The sequence below is a fragment of the Manacus candei genome, unplaced genomic scaffold (assembly GCF_025592945.1).
Source record: "Manacus candei isolate 608988 ecotype Guabito, Panama unplaced genomic scaffold, ASM2559294v1 h1tg000033l, whole genome shotgun sequence".
In the NCBI taxonomy this organism is placed as follows: Eukaryota; Metazoa; Chordata; class Aves; order Passeriformes; family Pipridae; genus Manacus; species Manacus candei.
Window position 1 is genome coordinate 3,343,961 of NW_026138081.1, and position 16,177 is coordinate 3,360,137.

The 16,177-nt window shown below is 37.9% G+C and overlaps 1 protein-coding gene across 8 annotated transcripts in view; it reads right to left on the minus strand.

Moving 5' to 3' along the window:
• Nucleotides 1-16,177, minus strand: part of FSIP1 (fibrous sheath interacting protein 1) — a 97,139-nt gene extending 80,962 nt beyond the window's left edge. For 3 of the 8 annotated variants that reach the window (XR_007905202.1, XM_051791788.1, XM_051791786.1), the window contains exons 1-9: nucleotides 15,551-16,167; nucleotides 14,720-14,845; nucleotides 13,258-13,438; nucleotides 11,312-11,404; nucleotides 9,824-9,987; nucleotides 8,851-8,935; nucleotides 6,807-6,905; nucleotides 3,830-3,927; nucleotides 1,989-2,096 (exon numbers count right to left, since the gene is read on the minus strand). Coding sequence is in view for 4 of the 8 variants with exons in the window: in XM_051791788.1 (XP_051647748.1) it covers nucleotides 1,989-2,096; nucleotides 3,830-3,927; nucleotides 6,807-6,905; nucleotides 8,851-8,935; nucleotides 9,824-9,987; nucleotides 11,312-11,404; nucleotides 13,258-13,438; nucleotides 14,720-14,845; nucleotides 15,551-15,559 (963 nt within the window). In the remaining 4 variants the exon portion in view is untranslated. Of the gene's footprint in view, nucleotides 1-1,988; nucleotides 2,097-3,829; nucleotides 3,928-6,806; nucleotides 6,906-8,850; nucleotides 8,936-9,823; nucleotides 9,988-11,311; nucleotides 11,405-13,257; nucleotides 13,439-14,719; nucleotides 14,846-15,550 lie in introns of all 8 variants that reach the window. The other 5 variants (XR_007905200.1, XR_007905201.1, XR_007905203.1 and 2 more) reach the window with 4 other exon arrangements.

Consider the following 16,177-nt stretch of genomic DNA (forward strand, 5'->3'; position numbering starts at 1 on the left):
CAGAATTTGCATTAGCTGTTCTGCATAAATGTCTCTGAATTTTGTGAAGGACATCAGCTTAAAGAAAAGGAAAACCTAACAACTACGCATTTTGAGAAAATACTTTCGCAATTAGTAAAATAAATTATACTAAAAAGGTCACTATTCCCTAGGTCAGAAAACTATGTTTACTAACATAAGGCTGTTTAAAACATCTTAGGATCTTTAAATGCTGACATTTATCAAATGGAGAACCATCTCCTCAAATTGAAACATGTCCTTGATCAGGAAAGAACAGAAGAGACAGCATCGTTAATCAAACACTGACCTTTCCAACAAGAGGAGAAAAACAAAAACAAATCCCCCACAATCCTCTCCCTCCAGTTTCTTCCTATTCAAAGTCAGGATGCAGTAGTTTCAGCTGAACATTTTGTCACCTTACATGGATTTGCAATGCCAGGCCTGTTGCAAGCAGATCCAATAGAATACCTTCAATCTTTTCATAAATGCGCAGATAAAAGATTAAATAATGATCCAGTAAGCTTTAATTTTGTTCTTCTAATATGCAACAAATTAAAAGTAAAATAAGAATCAACTCTCCTAACCACAGATCAACATTAGACCAAAGAACTTCCATTGCATTTTTTTAATGCTAAACTATGTCAGCTAAGTCAAATACCTCTGTGCAACATTATTAATTGATGAGTATTTTACACAGATAAAAAATTCAATCTGCAAGCTCAGTGTTCATGTTCAAAAAAATTATATTAGCATCTTATGTAAAGCAAGGGAACAAATGTCGGGTAAACAGGAAGACTGCTGCAATTTTACAGAACTTGAAGATTTTCGTCTGATGAACACAAGCGCTGAGTGTGGCTGATAGTTTTAAACCTCTGTACATGAACAATCAACAATCAGCAAAGGATACATTATCTGTGTTGCTACTTTATCTTACTGTGAAAGAACAATTACTGTTAAAATACTGCACATTTATATCTTAATCATTTGTCCATCAGGTTTTCCTGACTGATACGGACTCCTTCACTTATATTTGCCCCACAAAGCTCTGAAAATGCCAAAACACAGTGTGTACTTACTAGTTTCCCCAGAGCAAAAAGACCCAATGACTGTCAACCTAGAAGTCACACTGAAGTTGGGTAAATTACAGATCTGTTTAATGTCACAAACCATGGGTAGGCTAGTCCTCTATTTCCATAACCAGTTTGGATTCAGATGGAAAAAACAATAAGCTCATCTCCTTACCCCATATCCTGAAATAGTAATTTATACAGATGTATTTTAGACATGTTTTAAAAAAGAGTAATGAATTGGATGTCTTCACAACCTTATTAGAATATAAATAGAACTAAAATATGGGAAGAAACAATTAAAAAATAATACTATTGCATTTGCTTTTGTTTCTCTCACACCTAAGTTGTTACTTAACCTACTGAAAAATAATTTACTCCAGATCATTTTCAGCTGTATAAATTAAACAGAAAGTGGACCTTGGATATATTGTCCACTTTGTATACTTTTAAGACAGAGTTGGAAGCCACAGAAAGATGTCATGTTATCTTTCTAAATGGACATGTAAGCTTCATCAATGCATACTTCCTCAATTGCTGCATTTTTAAGGTCATGTCCTTAAAAAACTCTCGTTGGGAGTTTTCTGAAAATAGCTGCTGGCCCTTCTGCCTGAGACTACAGCACCAGCCATTCAGATTGATACTCTGCAACTTCACAGTTTATGCAGAATAAATAGGTCATCTACTCCAAGTGTAGTTCTAAGGCTCCTTCTACCTATGCCTAACTTTTCTTTTAAGTTCTGCAGTTAGTAGAATTAACAAAGAAACCAATGCAAATTCATTCCTGGAGACAAATCCAAAAGGATTTGTCCAGCTTTTCTCTCTTATCTCAGTAGGGTATTCCATGGTAGGACTAAGATCAGTTTTAGATTTACTGTAAAAATAAGCTAAATACAACAGGACAGATTAAAGTTTTCATACCTCAAGACCTTGCAATTCAGTTCCATCCTCTGTATCTTTCAATAGTTCAATTAGCCTTTTCCTTTCTCCCTCAAGCATAACAAACTGGTTTTCTGAATCCTTTGCTAGCTATAATATTTACAAAAACAAAAAAATAAACACACTTTAGAACTCCATTAGCTCAAACACCATCAAAACAAAGTTTTTAAACTCTGTGAAATTAACATCCAAAACTTGCTTATTGCCATAATACAAAGTATCACTGACAGAAAAATATAGCAGCCTACATATAATAAATTTATAACCTTGTAATAGTCTGTGACATAGCAGAGAGGCAAATATTTTTCACTGGATGAGGAATCATTATACATAGTAGGCCTTCAAAGGAAAAAAAGCACAAAAATTGGGGGATGTATTTTCTGACAAAAAGAGGTCCCATGCACACTATACACAGAATCATAGAATCAGTTGGGTTGGAAGGGACCTCCGAGATCATCAAGTCCAACCCTTGATCCAACACACCATGGCACTAAGTGCCACATCCAGTCTCTTCTTAAAAACCTCCAGGGATGGAGAATCCACTACTTCCCTGGGCAGCCCACTCCAATGCCTGATTACCCTCTCTGTAAAGAATTTCTTTCTAATATCTAACCTAAACCTTCCCTGGCACAACTTGAGACGGTGCCCTCTTGTCTTGCTGATAGTTGCCTGGGAGAGGAGACCAACCCCCACCTGGCTACAGCCTCCCTTCAGGTAGTTGTAGAGAGTGATGAGGTCTCCCCTGAGCCTCCTCTTCTCCAGGCTGAACAGCCCCAGCTCCCTCAGCCTCTCCTTATAGGACTTGTGCTCCAGTCCCTTCACCAGTCTACTTGCTCTCCTCTAGACCTGCTCCAGCACCTCAATGTCCTTCCTGAACTGAGGGGCCCAGAACTGGACACAGTACTCCAGGTGTGGCCTCACCAGTGCTGAGTACAGGGGAAGAATCACTTCCTTGGACCTGTTGGCCACACTGTTCCTGATACAGGCCAGGATGCCACTGGCCTTCTTGGCCACCTGGATGGATCCATGCTGGCTCATGTTCAGCTTCCTGTCAATCCAAACTCCCAGGTCCCTTTCTGCCTGGTTGCTCTCCAGCCACTCTGTGCCCAGCCTGTAGCACTGCAGGGGGTTGTTGTGGCCAAAGTGCAGGACCCGGCACTTGGCCTTGTTGAACCTCATCCCGCTGAAATCAGCCCAACTCTCCAGTCTGTCCAGGTCCCTTTGCAGAGCCCTCCTGCCTTCCATCTGATCGACACTCCCCCCCAGCTTAGTGTCATCTGCAAATTTGGTGATGGTGGACTCAATCCCCTCATCTAAATCATTGATAAAGATATTAAACAGGACTGGGCCCAACACTGATCCCTGGGGGACACCACTGGTGACTGGACGCAGCACTGTTCACCAGCACTCTCTGGGTCTGGCCCTCCAACCAGTTCCTAACCCAGCACATGAACAATCTGTATATCTATTCCTTATCTATGAATAAGGACATCTTCCTTTAACTTAACAGTAAATATAAGTCTTAGGAAATATTTGTCCTTAAAACAAGCTATGGACAGGCACAAACAGAACAATTCAGTTTCCAGTACTCTTTAGCAAATACACGGAAGCATTATTATCCTCACCAATATGATCATCCAAGATGAGATCTACCTTATATAGTACTCTGCCATAAATAACAGTTCTAAGAGAAAGGTTTTTAATTTATGTCTAATTAGCTTTTAATGTTCCTGATTTAAAAACACTGTCTCCAGAAGAACTTATAGACCAATATTTAGCTAACATTTAACAAAATGTAAATGATTTGACACTTTAATGCTTACCTCAATGTTCTTTTTAATGAAATCCTGGTTGCTTTTATTTTTGCTACGTATTTTCTCTGCTGTTTTTTCTAATTCTGTTTCTAATTCACTTGGATAATCTGAAGTTTGAGGAAGAAAAGTTTCTAAGTTATAATCATTCCTATTCTGGTTCAGTAAGAGTTGTAATAACAGCAATCCCATTTAAATCTTTAGCAAACATATAAAGTTTATAGACAAACTTTTTGTACGGTGTTTTCATTATTTACATAAACAATATGGTTATATTTAAAACATAGCTATTGTCAAAATCTATTTTCATTTTTAACTTTTTATGATATGAGATCATTCAATGTTATAAAGGCTAAAATACTTTTGGATTTCTGACCTCAAAAATGTTGAACATGGTAGCCTTAAAAGCCACGGCATTCCTTCAAACCCTATCATCACTGCAGTTTTCTCATCAGGAAAAAAACAGACAATAATTTTTTGAAAACCACAGAACTATTTGGAGACATATCAAGTACATTTTTCTAAATAAAACAGCTGAAAAACAGATGATATAGTTGATATTATTATAACAGCTTATAAAACAAATTTTGTTAAAAAATAAAACTCATCATAGAGCTGTAAATCTATTAAACAGACACATGATATTCTAATAACAATGGGTTCTATCCATCACAAAAACGTGGGCATGTATTCTGTTTTTCAGAGACTTTTACGAGGCTTAAAATAACAATTCCTTTATGAACAGCAAATATTTATCACATTAAATAACAAGCCTAAGCAAATAGAACCAACTTCTAAATCTCAAGAACTACTTCAAAATTAGTCATGGCATTTTTGCTTTTCTGGAAAGTAGAGATTTGAAAAATGGGTCGGCTCTTTGCCTTCAAAAAACCAAATTTGACATGTTAGATAATAGAAGACAGGCTATGGAAGTTTACACGGAAATAGATTTTTTTCACAGTGAAAAGATTGAAAGCAAACTCTCAAAGATATGAAATAAATTCCATGCATCCTTTTACACAAAAACCTTAAAGGACTGAAGTGTTGGATCTGACCAAGAAAACCTGTCACAGTTCAAATGCACAACTGTTTACTGAAAGCATCCCAAACTTTAACATTACCAGGCAACACCTTGAATCTGTTAAGAAACTGGATCATAAAAGAACTTACCAATCAATATAAACAAGAGATGTCATATTCTGAAATAAGCAGAACACACCAAACACCAACATAACAGCAAGATATTCATTACTTTTAAACTATATCTTTCTCTTACTGTAGATAGCATTTTTGAGAGGGAACTACATACAGAACATCTCAGAACATTCAAGTAAAGAATGGACAGACAGGATCACTGAGACAAAGAAAACACTGAAGATTGACATGGGTAAGTAAAAGAGAGATTGCAGCTCAACAAATTTTGCATATGAGTTTTGGTAGATTTGGTTCAAATTTCAAAGATTTGGTACCAATCTCAATGAGACTGCTGAAGCAATAATATCAAACTAATGCATACATTCTTCTTCCCAAGTTAAGCTCCTCTTAGGGTCTGCCTTTATGACAGCTGTGACACAGAAATCCAAAAGCAACCAAAACAGTAAGTCTTAGCTATTCAGATACCACATTATGAGTCTCCAGAAGGAATAGCAAAAGTCATTTAAGCAATGTATTGCCCACAAGCTGTAAGCGATCTCTGCTTCACACGTTCCCAAATCAGGAGCATGTAGAACACCTCAAAATAGAGCAAGAGATCGCAACTCCCAACCACCCCTGTGTACTGGAAGCTTGAGAAGTCAGTGCTATCCTGAATATTGGTAATGAAACCTATGTTGCTATTCAGTGGCACTCCAGCACAACTCAGAAACCTTGAAGGTGGAAGCTCAGGGTCAAGTTTCATTTTAAGGGAAGAATGAAGACACATGATAGGAATAGAGAGAAATGAAAAGCAAAGCACTGCTCCAGCCCACAACGTTAAGGCTGCATATTGGTGGACTAAGTGATAAAATGAGGTCCATGTTCAAAACCTAAAACATGCAGTCACATTCTACAAACTGCAGAGATTTTGATGCCATCAATGGTTCAGCCTTGAGGAACGCACGTTTATTATGTCCTTGTCATCTTAGCCAGTCACCAGGAAGATAGAGTCCTTCTGTTTACATAGAATGGTAGATGACAAAGAAATAAACAATTGCAGGTGATAGCAATGGCAGTCAAAGCTATTTTTCATATGTCACAACACATGTGAAAAGTTACTCAACCATGCAAATTCGAATTTCAAATAGGGAAACAACAGAGGCATAAAGGTGCAATTCCATTTATTTTAAAGTGTTGGACACACTACGCTACTACCAGCATTTTAAATGTCTATACAGTGCACGTTAACAAGTGATCTCTAAAAGAATCAGCAGGTGTTTGAGTTTTGCCAGAAAGTACTTAATCCATAAAAACAATGCAGACTTTACAATAATCAGCATAACAAAATATTAAATAAGTTGTCTGAAGATTTATATTTGTCACAAATCCATACAATTTCTGCTGAAAAAAAAACCAAAACAGAATAGTTGCAACTATATACAGCACCACTCATCATTTTTATATGGTTTCTTGAATATAAATCTACTAATTAAAGTTATGATACCCTACAGTAACAGTAAAGAGAATATTTTAAAGAATTTCCATGAAGAACCAATGATACATTTTAGCATATATCAGTTGCACACCTTTTCATTTTGAAATGAAAGGCAAATGGTTTTATAAACCCAAAAGTAACAATTTTCTTAGCATGTTGAGTAAAATGTTTTAGATAAGTCACAAAACTATTCTCTTTTATCATTTGCAAAAAAAGTCAGAACTACTGCCATTCCAGTAAGCAACCTTGCTTTTTACCATTTCATTGGCCTATCCACAAAGGCCGAGTCTTCATTACCCACCCACTGCATGTTGTTTTGTCATATCCAAAAATACAAACTGTACAATTAATAAAGCTTACCCTTGCTTCGTTGGGCTTGATGACAATCATAAGCTTCTGGATTCATTTGTGTGTGAATTACTGAAGTACATATTTCATTTTCTTTAGTATGGGAGGGATCTGCAAGGAATTTTTTCAGTAAAATTTAATTGAAGTGCATCTAAAGAAGATCTAGCTTCATGTGTATCGTGCTATAATATCTCACACATGAAAGTTAAAGAAATTCACTTGGATAAATTACATAAACACCTTACTTCTCAAGAAATAAAGAAGGGGGAAAGTGTAAGATGTGACTCATGAATAAGTATGCTGTTTCATACTTTTGTTTTTAACAACTACTGCCCATAGAGGACAATTAATCACATTCTCAAAGCCATAGCCCAAGGCCCTGAAGTTCAAATGCCTCTGCAGACACCATGTGGCGAATCATCTAGAAATCTGAATGAAAATGAAGTATCCAGGTTTTCACAGCTGGTGTCTGCCTATGCATGAATTATTAGACTTCCAAGTGGCTTAGGTCAAGGGTATAGTCTAGAAAACAGCACCCTACTTGTTTCAGCCACACAAAGAAAAGAAATCATAGTATTGACATGTATCAACTAGAAATATAGCAGTAACTTGTAGTCTATACACCCGGCACTTACAGAAAAGAACTCATATTGCAAAGAACCACTTGAATTACGTGTTTTTCACAAGGAAAAAAACAAACAATATCCAGTATTAGGAAGTGCAATGGACTCAAAAGTACGCTTTTGATATACAGACCACTGGGTAATGAATTTAAGGCCATTTAATTAACTTCTGATTTACATTTCTGCTGTGAGTGTGCCAGAGGGTTTTGTTGTCCCTGACAGGCTGGGACACTTAAGTTATCAACAGTTTTATACCTGGAACTTGTGTTTGATTTCACAGCCACATTAAAAGCTATCATTAAATAGCTCCCCTATGTAATTTACTTAATAAAGTTCCATCAAATTCAAGTTCTGAAAAGCAAAATATATGAACTGCGTTCCATTGCAGTATCAACAAATGCAGCTATGAGGGCACTCATTTAAATAAATAAATACATACATAAATAAATAAGACCTTAAAAGTAAGGCACTAGCATATTACAAAAAGTTAAGATAAAGATCAAGCTAGAGGAAAAATATAAATCTAAACTATGCAGAGTTTTGTCAGTAAAGTACACCAGAAAACATATGATGCAGGAGTAACCTTTGAAAAAAAGGAGGTTTGTTAGCAGTCTTTCTTGTCTACTGTTTTTTAATATATCCTGACATCTACTGGAGACTTTCTAAATATCACCTGTATCAAATTCTGTTTAGTTCCCTTAATAACCCAAATATTAGCATAGAAATAAAACCAGGTTACTTGCAATAGTAAGTTTTACTGAAATGTTTTAATTACATATTGCTACCATTTTTATGCATGTACATCCAACATTCAAGTTGAGACTTCTGCTCATTTATAACCATTCAGAGCTCAAATCTTTGTTCTCTCCCCAACAAGGAAAAAGACAGGATAAACCAAAATTCTGCTTCCTTTCAGCCAAGAAACCCTTTCACCAAAGGTATACAGAAGAAGGATGGGACGCAAAATGTGCACATGATTGACATGTCTCTGAGAACTCCAGCACCCACACAGATTATTCAAACAGCAATTTTTTAAAAACCATTCTTGTGAAGAATTGACATGGTATATTCTTAACAAATTCGGTCTGGTTTTGTTCTCCCTCCTCCTGCAAAATATCATATGTGTTTGCCAATAACTTGAAAAATGCAGTCTTTACTTTTGTTGGACTTTCACCCTTCTAGAATATCCAGTTCTTTAAAAAAATGTAGTTTCTATAAGCAAAGTTAATGGTAAAGTACAATTTCTACATTTGTGTTAATGCAAAAATTATGTCAGCTGATTTTTCAAATATTCCATTTATACACTTTTTTCATGCAAATATTATTCTATTGTAAAGGTTTGAAAGATTTACTTTTCTCATATCCAACAAAAATATGAACAGTAATCAAAATATAGGATAATTATATAAGGGTATTTATTTCCTTTTACTTACCAGTTGTATCCTGCCACGGTGAGAACAAAGTTAAAAAAAGGTTTGTGTTTTCTATCTCCTCGTGGCCTCCTCTGGTTCTGATAGACTATTCAAAAGGAATAAAGTGTAAATATATAGATACATGTACATATTTAAAGTAAATTCTTTAAAGTGAAACACATCTGCTTACCAAATCTAATGAACTTCAGACCCTATTAAAAATTCCTTGTTCAGTGGCAACATTTACTTACTACTTTATTTTCTTCTTGAGGTTATCTGAACATCTGAATTTCTGATAAAAGTACAGGGGAACTTTAAAGCCTCTGTTATTTGGAGACACATTTCACAAGTCAAAGAAGTTCTGTAACATATATGTGGCCCCAAATCCAAATCCAATGAAATTATGAGATGCAGTCAAACCAGTCATGTCTTTTTAGCAACTCACATTTGTATTCATGCAAAATATACAATACTTAACCTCAGAAGAAATACTAACTTAAGGCTTAAAGTGGCATTTAATTGCTAGAGGTGAGAGTAGGAATAGTGTGAAGGAATTTGTGCTGTAACATTCTTATGCCTTTTTCAGGGGGCATCTCTATTTCTTCAACAACAGACAGTACTGAAATAGATGGGCTTAAGAATGGTCATACTAGAGCAGAATAAACGCTTCACATCCTGGGTTCACAGACACTACCTCTTGTCACAGCTTATCATACCTGCAAGTGGTGAACTGAAGCATAATACTATGCTAGTAGACCACACCTACACAGCTGTATATTTGACAATCAGTCTTATCAATTTTTAAGGACCATGGTCTTTTTTCAAAGCCTGCCTAGCCAATATATATTAAAACCTATCCAATGTTGCTTTTTAAAATTCATTTCTTCACTTTAATCAGCCAACTGTGAGTTAATTATTAAAATAATGCTTCTGTGAAATATAATTCTATAAGTCTAAAATTCAGCATTCACAAAATAAGCAGAACACTCCTAACCTGAAGTTCTTCCCAGAGCACTGCCCTCATTTCTTTGCCTTGTTTTTTAATTGCTTTCTCCTTAAGATGTTGCTTTTCAAGTATTGTGTCAAGTTTATTCATTTTCTTTATAGCTGCTTGAATCTGAGGATCTATATCTGTGTCTTCAGAACATTTCAAGTTTGCTGTAGAATATATTTAAAACTAATGTTAGCTTGAAGCATGTCAACTTAAAAAAAAACCAAACAAACACTAAAAAGCACAACAAGTAATTTGTTAACAACAATAGACAAGAGTACAACTACTGTCAAGCACATATACCATGTTAACTTCTAAACCTGTTTGTAGCAGGGAAAAATACAGAAGTCTTTGCAACAGAATGCTGAATCAACCTCTGAGCTATAGCAGTTGGATATGGAGGTGTGGGAGAGGAAGACACACCCATTTTGGGCAAGTGATTTGATTCAAAATTATACTGGAAGACTGACAACATCTCCACAGTATCAGCAAAAATCACAAAGTAAGCTTAAAAATAAAAAGAATGTCTTCAACCTGACAAGTAGAACATATGCTGAAATTAATAACTCTGGGGTTGAGACCTTCTAATATCTCTACCTTTAAATGTTACAGAAGTTTCAGTCTTATATCTCAGACAAACCAGATTCTGATAATGTTGCTATGAAAAATAGAAATTATGAAACATTATGAAAACTACCATTATTTAATTAAAGTAGATTTCTGTACTGTCTCTTTTTCTTTCCTAAATATGCAGACCACAATTTCTGATCACTTTCAGCTTCTCCCCTTCCTATAGCATCCTCATGCCATGTCCTCTTTCCTGGCCAAACTTAGTTTCCACATCACAAGTAGAACACTTGTAGCACCGTCCCTATCCCACAGACTTCCAAATTTTGGAGTCCTTCAATACTCTCTTTCATTCTCTAATCTTAGAGGTCATTGATCCAAGCATTTATTGTAATGCATTGGTCTACTTTATGCCATAAAATAGATGAGTGATAAAACAAGGGGAAAGCTATAAAAGCTATAAAAATCTAAGTGAGCTCCAGGGAAACTCCAAGGACAGACGGTAAAAAAAAAGCTCTTATTTCAACTGGCCTAAACCCAGTAGATGGGTTTAAATGACTGGGTTAAGTTTTGAGGTTAAATTCTATCCAATTTCTGTTCTGAAGAAAAAAGTATCATGCACTGTTGCACTGGAAAGAATCACCCCTGGATTCTGCCTGACCAAATGCAGGTAAAACTAAATTATATCATAACATTAAAGAAAGTGCATATCCATTAATAAAACAATCTTTAAACAAAGAATTCATCCAACACCTCTTGAATATCACAATGTATATATGTTTTCAATTTGTAGTATTTTTTTATAACTACATAATAGACACACAAATACACTTGAGTCCCAAACTCTCCTAGGAGCATTAATAAGAAAAGGAAAATGAAAAAGTTCTATTAAACTGTTCAGTTTATACACCTGAAAAGCAATACCTGATTTTGCAGTACTTGGTTTTCCTTGGAAAGGTTCACAGAATTTCAAAGTCCATGTTTCAATGTCTTCACAATCTGAATTAGAGCTATATCCTGAAAAACACAGGCAAAAGCCTTTCACAATAACCCAGATCCATTTTTGTGAGCTAAGGATCCCCACAGAGCCTCTGCAGGGATTAGTTTAAAAAATGGTATGGACTAGTACGCCAGGACTCATGTTAAATGCAGTTGCAGGAATCAAGGGATTTCTTTTGGCCCCAATTCTTAACTAAATTTGAAGAAGGTATCCAAACTTCTGCTTCAAATACTGGCCTTTGCATCTCTATTTTTCAATAGTCAGAAGCTCCAGAAAGTTAATTCATTACCATTTACAGAATGAGAAGAATGCCATCCAAAGCACTGCTGCAAGTGCTTTAACTAAAATTACACATTGCATACTTATATTCAAAGTATTTTATTAGTATTAACAATATTCAGTTTTAAATACTATAACTTATAACCATAAACCCAATTGTTTGGACAGGTTAGGATACACAGTTTCTAACAAATGATCATGATCTCTGTGAGACGTTTGATAAAAACACCTTAATGAATACACTTTCTAGCATGGTTCCATGGAACACACTGTGTTTGGTTTGCATGGCCAGAGTTTGGGGGCGGGGGGTGCTTCAGGGGTGGTTTCTGTGAGAAGCTGCCAGAAGCTTCCACCATGTCTGGCAGAGCCAATGTTAGCCGGCTCTAGGACACACCCGCTGCCGGACAAGGTCGAGCCAATCAGAATGACAGTAATGCCTCTGGGATAACATATTTAAGAAGGAAAAAAAGTTAAAGCGCAGATGTACCTGCGGCCAGAGAACAGCAGAGTGAGAACTTGTGAGAGGAACAGCTCTGCAGACACTAAGGTCAATGGAGAAGGAGGGGAGAAGGTGCTCCAGGTGCCAGAGCTGAGGTTCCCCTGTAGCCCATTGTGCAGACCACGGTGGAGCAGCTGTTCCCCTGCAGCCCATGGGGGCAATGGGTGAGCAGAGATCCACCTGCAGCCCATGGAGGAGACCAGGGCTGGTGGGTGCCCAAAGGAGGTTGTGAACCAATGGAAGGCCCATGCTGGAGCAGGGTCCTGGTAGGACTCGTGGCCCTGTGGGGGACCCACGCTGGAACAGCCTGTGCCTGAAGGACTGCACCCCATGGAAAAGTGACCCATGCAAAAGTTACAGCAGTTCATGGAGAATGGTTGCCCATGGGTTGGACTCATGTTAGAGAAGTTCATGGAGGACTGTCTCCCATGGGAGGGACCCCACGGTGGAGCACAGAAAGACTCATTCCTGACCAGCAGCATCACAACCTGTGACAAACTGACTGTAACCCCCATTCCCTGTGCCAGTGGAGGGGAGAAGGTAGAGTGTGGGAAGGAGGGAGGGGTGGAAGGAAGGTGCTTTTAAGATTTATTTTACTTCTCATCTTGCTCTGACTTTGTTACTAATAAATTCAGTTAATATGCTCATTTCGAGTCTGTTTTGCCCATGATGGTATCTGGTGAGTGATCTCTCTCTTGGACCTTATCTCAATCCATGAACCCTCTGTTATATTTTCTCTCTTCTGTCCAGTTGCAGAGGGGATTGAGAGAGCCACTTTGGTGGGTGCCTGGCATCCAGCCTGGGTCAACCCACTGCTTTCTCCCAATCTTTTAGGTCATCACCAAGGTGCAGACCACAGCTTACGAGGCCACAAAAGATATGCTGTACCTTACTGGCAGTAATAACCCATTTCTTCCAAAGATGGATTCCAAATAGTGAAGAGAAGTGAAGGTATAGATTTTGACACCTTCTTTTCTAGAATGATACCTATTTGCAAGCTCTTTTCCTTCCACCAATAGAATTTTACCCAAACTATACAAACCTCATATTTAGTCTAGTCCCAACACAAGAAAGTGTTAGTCATTTCCGCACCTGACAATTCGTTGGGGTTCTGTATACATTTCTGAAGAGAGAAGGTCGTACTCTCCACTGCGGTTTGCTGATCTGTTCTTACTGCCTGGACATCAGCTTTCTCTCTTTTGTTTTCTGCTGGACAGCAATCTTCTAGGCTGCCTCTCTGATAACCATCAGTCACACTGACAAGTAAATCAACCTATGAAATGGAAATTATTACAACCATAAAGACAGAAATATTTTGGGAGAAGATTTTGGGTAATCACAATACTCACATGCTATCACAAAGGCCAACAACAATTCTGCACAATATTTAAGTGTACTTCTTAAATAAAAGAACCCTTTTCAAGTCTGACACAGAGCTCAGTTCCTCAGTTATCACTTTGATTCTCAAGCTCATCATTCCACAGACTGCTACGCTAGGAAATTATTACAATTAATTACAAATAATTATTACACAGACAACCACACATGAGTCTGTGTGTAAAACAATCTCATCCATTTCCAGACACTGTGAGTGCTCTGCAACATGAAGCATCCCAATCTCTTGCTCATACTACAAAGAAAGGCTGAAAAGGTCATGCTTAATTCATCACTCTCAAGAGATTACAATTTCCATCCGATAGCTGGTAAGTTTAGATCAGAACTTGGATTCAAAGTTATCTGCTGTTAACGTCAATACCCGACTGTGAATCTATAAAAAAATATTTTAATATTTCTGTGAAGCATCTAACTATGATCCCATTCTACAGACAAGTGAGCGGAGGTACAACACAATTGGACTAAGCTAAGTAAATCAATCTAAATCTCCAATTCCCAAGTCCTAGTTCCTATATCCCAACAAATTTATCTCATATCCCATCCCCAAAATTAAGTTAATCCCCAATACTAATTTTCTCAGAGGATGGATGAACACCTACTTCCAACAGACTTTGCTAAATTCCTAGAGCTATTTCTTAGAATAGTATGAATTGGTTTTTAAACTTAACCCAAAAATACCCAGAGAGAACTCTGTAGTCAAAAATTCAACTTGTGAGTATTGCTCAAATGATTTCTTTTAATCTTTCCAATTTAAATTTAAAAGCACAAATGGGATGAAAGTGAAGTTATTCACAGACTGCTCATGCATTAACAACCTATAGCTGTGCATTTACGTATTACTGACAGAATTTCAAATGTTTTTATCTTAAAACACAATTTATTTAATAATACGATTAAATATAAAAAGGAAGACAACCAAGTTTTTCAGGTTACCCTTTTTGTGGCAAATATAAAAGTAACACAGATTCACCAAAATGAAATTAAAAATTACTCCATTGCTGCATAAGGAGCAGATCACATCATGAACGTTCACATAAGCCCTTAGCACACCTGCAGAGCCCAGAACTGCATATGAAGCTAAAAAAGCAGAATATTACCTTTTAGCATTCTTATGAAGAACTAGGCATAGAGTTTCTAACCTGCTGAAGGAGAGAATTACCTTTTGCAAATGTGGCTCTGGTGCTAGTAACTCTATAGACGTATTCAAAGATCCACAACCGGGTTTTGAGCTAGATGCAGGCCTTGAAATGTCATCTGCGCTCTCACTTGTAATGTCCATTGTTACCTAAAATTGGGAAAAAATTCAAAAACAACCCTTCAAACTATCAGTTCCATAGTAAAGCAATACAAATCTCGTACTATTTCAGATGTAGATCAAACAAGTTTCAAATCCTTTCTAGAAATTCCATATTGAGAGGTCTTTCCTATTTAGATCAGCTTGCTACTCAATTATACATTTTTTAATATAGGTGCAAATATACATTTATATCATCAAGCCAACCAAAGTATTCAAATGTGCTTACTATCAAAGAAACTTCAAATGGTGTAAATCTTAAAAGTAATCTCACAATGGAGAAATTATCATGGTTCTTTTTTTTTCTTTTCTCAAAAACTACTGGACTGGCTAAGCACAAACAAAAGAATTAGGGCATTTTAGAGACATCTTGAACACAACTAAAGCAGCCAAAAGCTATTTATGTTAAACTTTGGAAGTTCCAAAGTCCAAATGATCACATTCCCCATCTCAGCTGTTTTGAGTTTAAACCACAGAAATGCATGTTTCTCTGCAAAAACTGTGTGAATTCCCAGGAACTAAACATCTTGAGTATGCGACATGCGCTGGTAACTCTCTGAAGGCCCAAGTGAATATAGTTCTTTATTTCAGCACAAGAAACGGAGCAAACCGAGTCCTGTACACAAGTCTGTAACATAACAAAGTATAAAAAGCGGGCAGAGAAGAAAAAGAGTAGTTTGTGTCCATTCACTTCACCTCGTGCATCCCGGGCTCATCCCCCGCAGAGGCCTCTTTACACCAATCACCACGTGCCTCCACGTCCGATGAAGCTGCACTCCCGCTTCCCACCGCGGCCAGCCGGGAGGCCCCCTATTCCCTGAGGAGTTCTGGCCTACACGAGGCCTCTGCCAGCAGCATGGCCCACCACACCCGTGGATTTTTTGGGAGGGAAGGCGGGCGGGACAGAAGAGCCCCGTTCCCACCGCGGGAGGGCGGCAGGACGCGCGGAGCCGCCGCCGCCGTTCCCATGACGACCGGCCCCGCGGGGTCTCGCGATAGCGGCACGTCCGCCCTGCCTGGTTGATGGCGGCCGGGCCGCTCCCGCTGCTTCGCCCTCCTGGCCAGGGATGCGGGCATGACCCAGCTGGCCCGCAGGGAGCCGCGCTGGAGCTCTGCCCACTCCGCCCAGACAGAGAGAAGTGCTGCTTGAAGGGCGCCCGTCCCCTCCTCATGTCCCCCCCGCAGGGCTGTGCCGGGCCCGTTGGAGCTACAGAAAAGTTACTGTACTGACCTTTCTAAACAGTGTCTCTCTACTGTGAATTATTATTGCTTCTTTTGCTAGTCTTGTTTGTCTAGGCTCCTGCATTAATTGCGTCAGGTTTG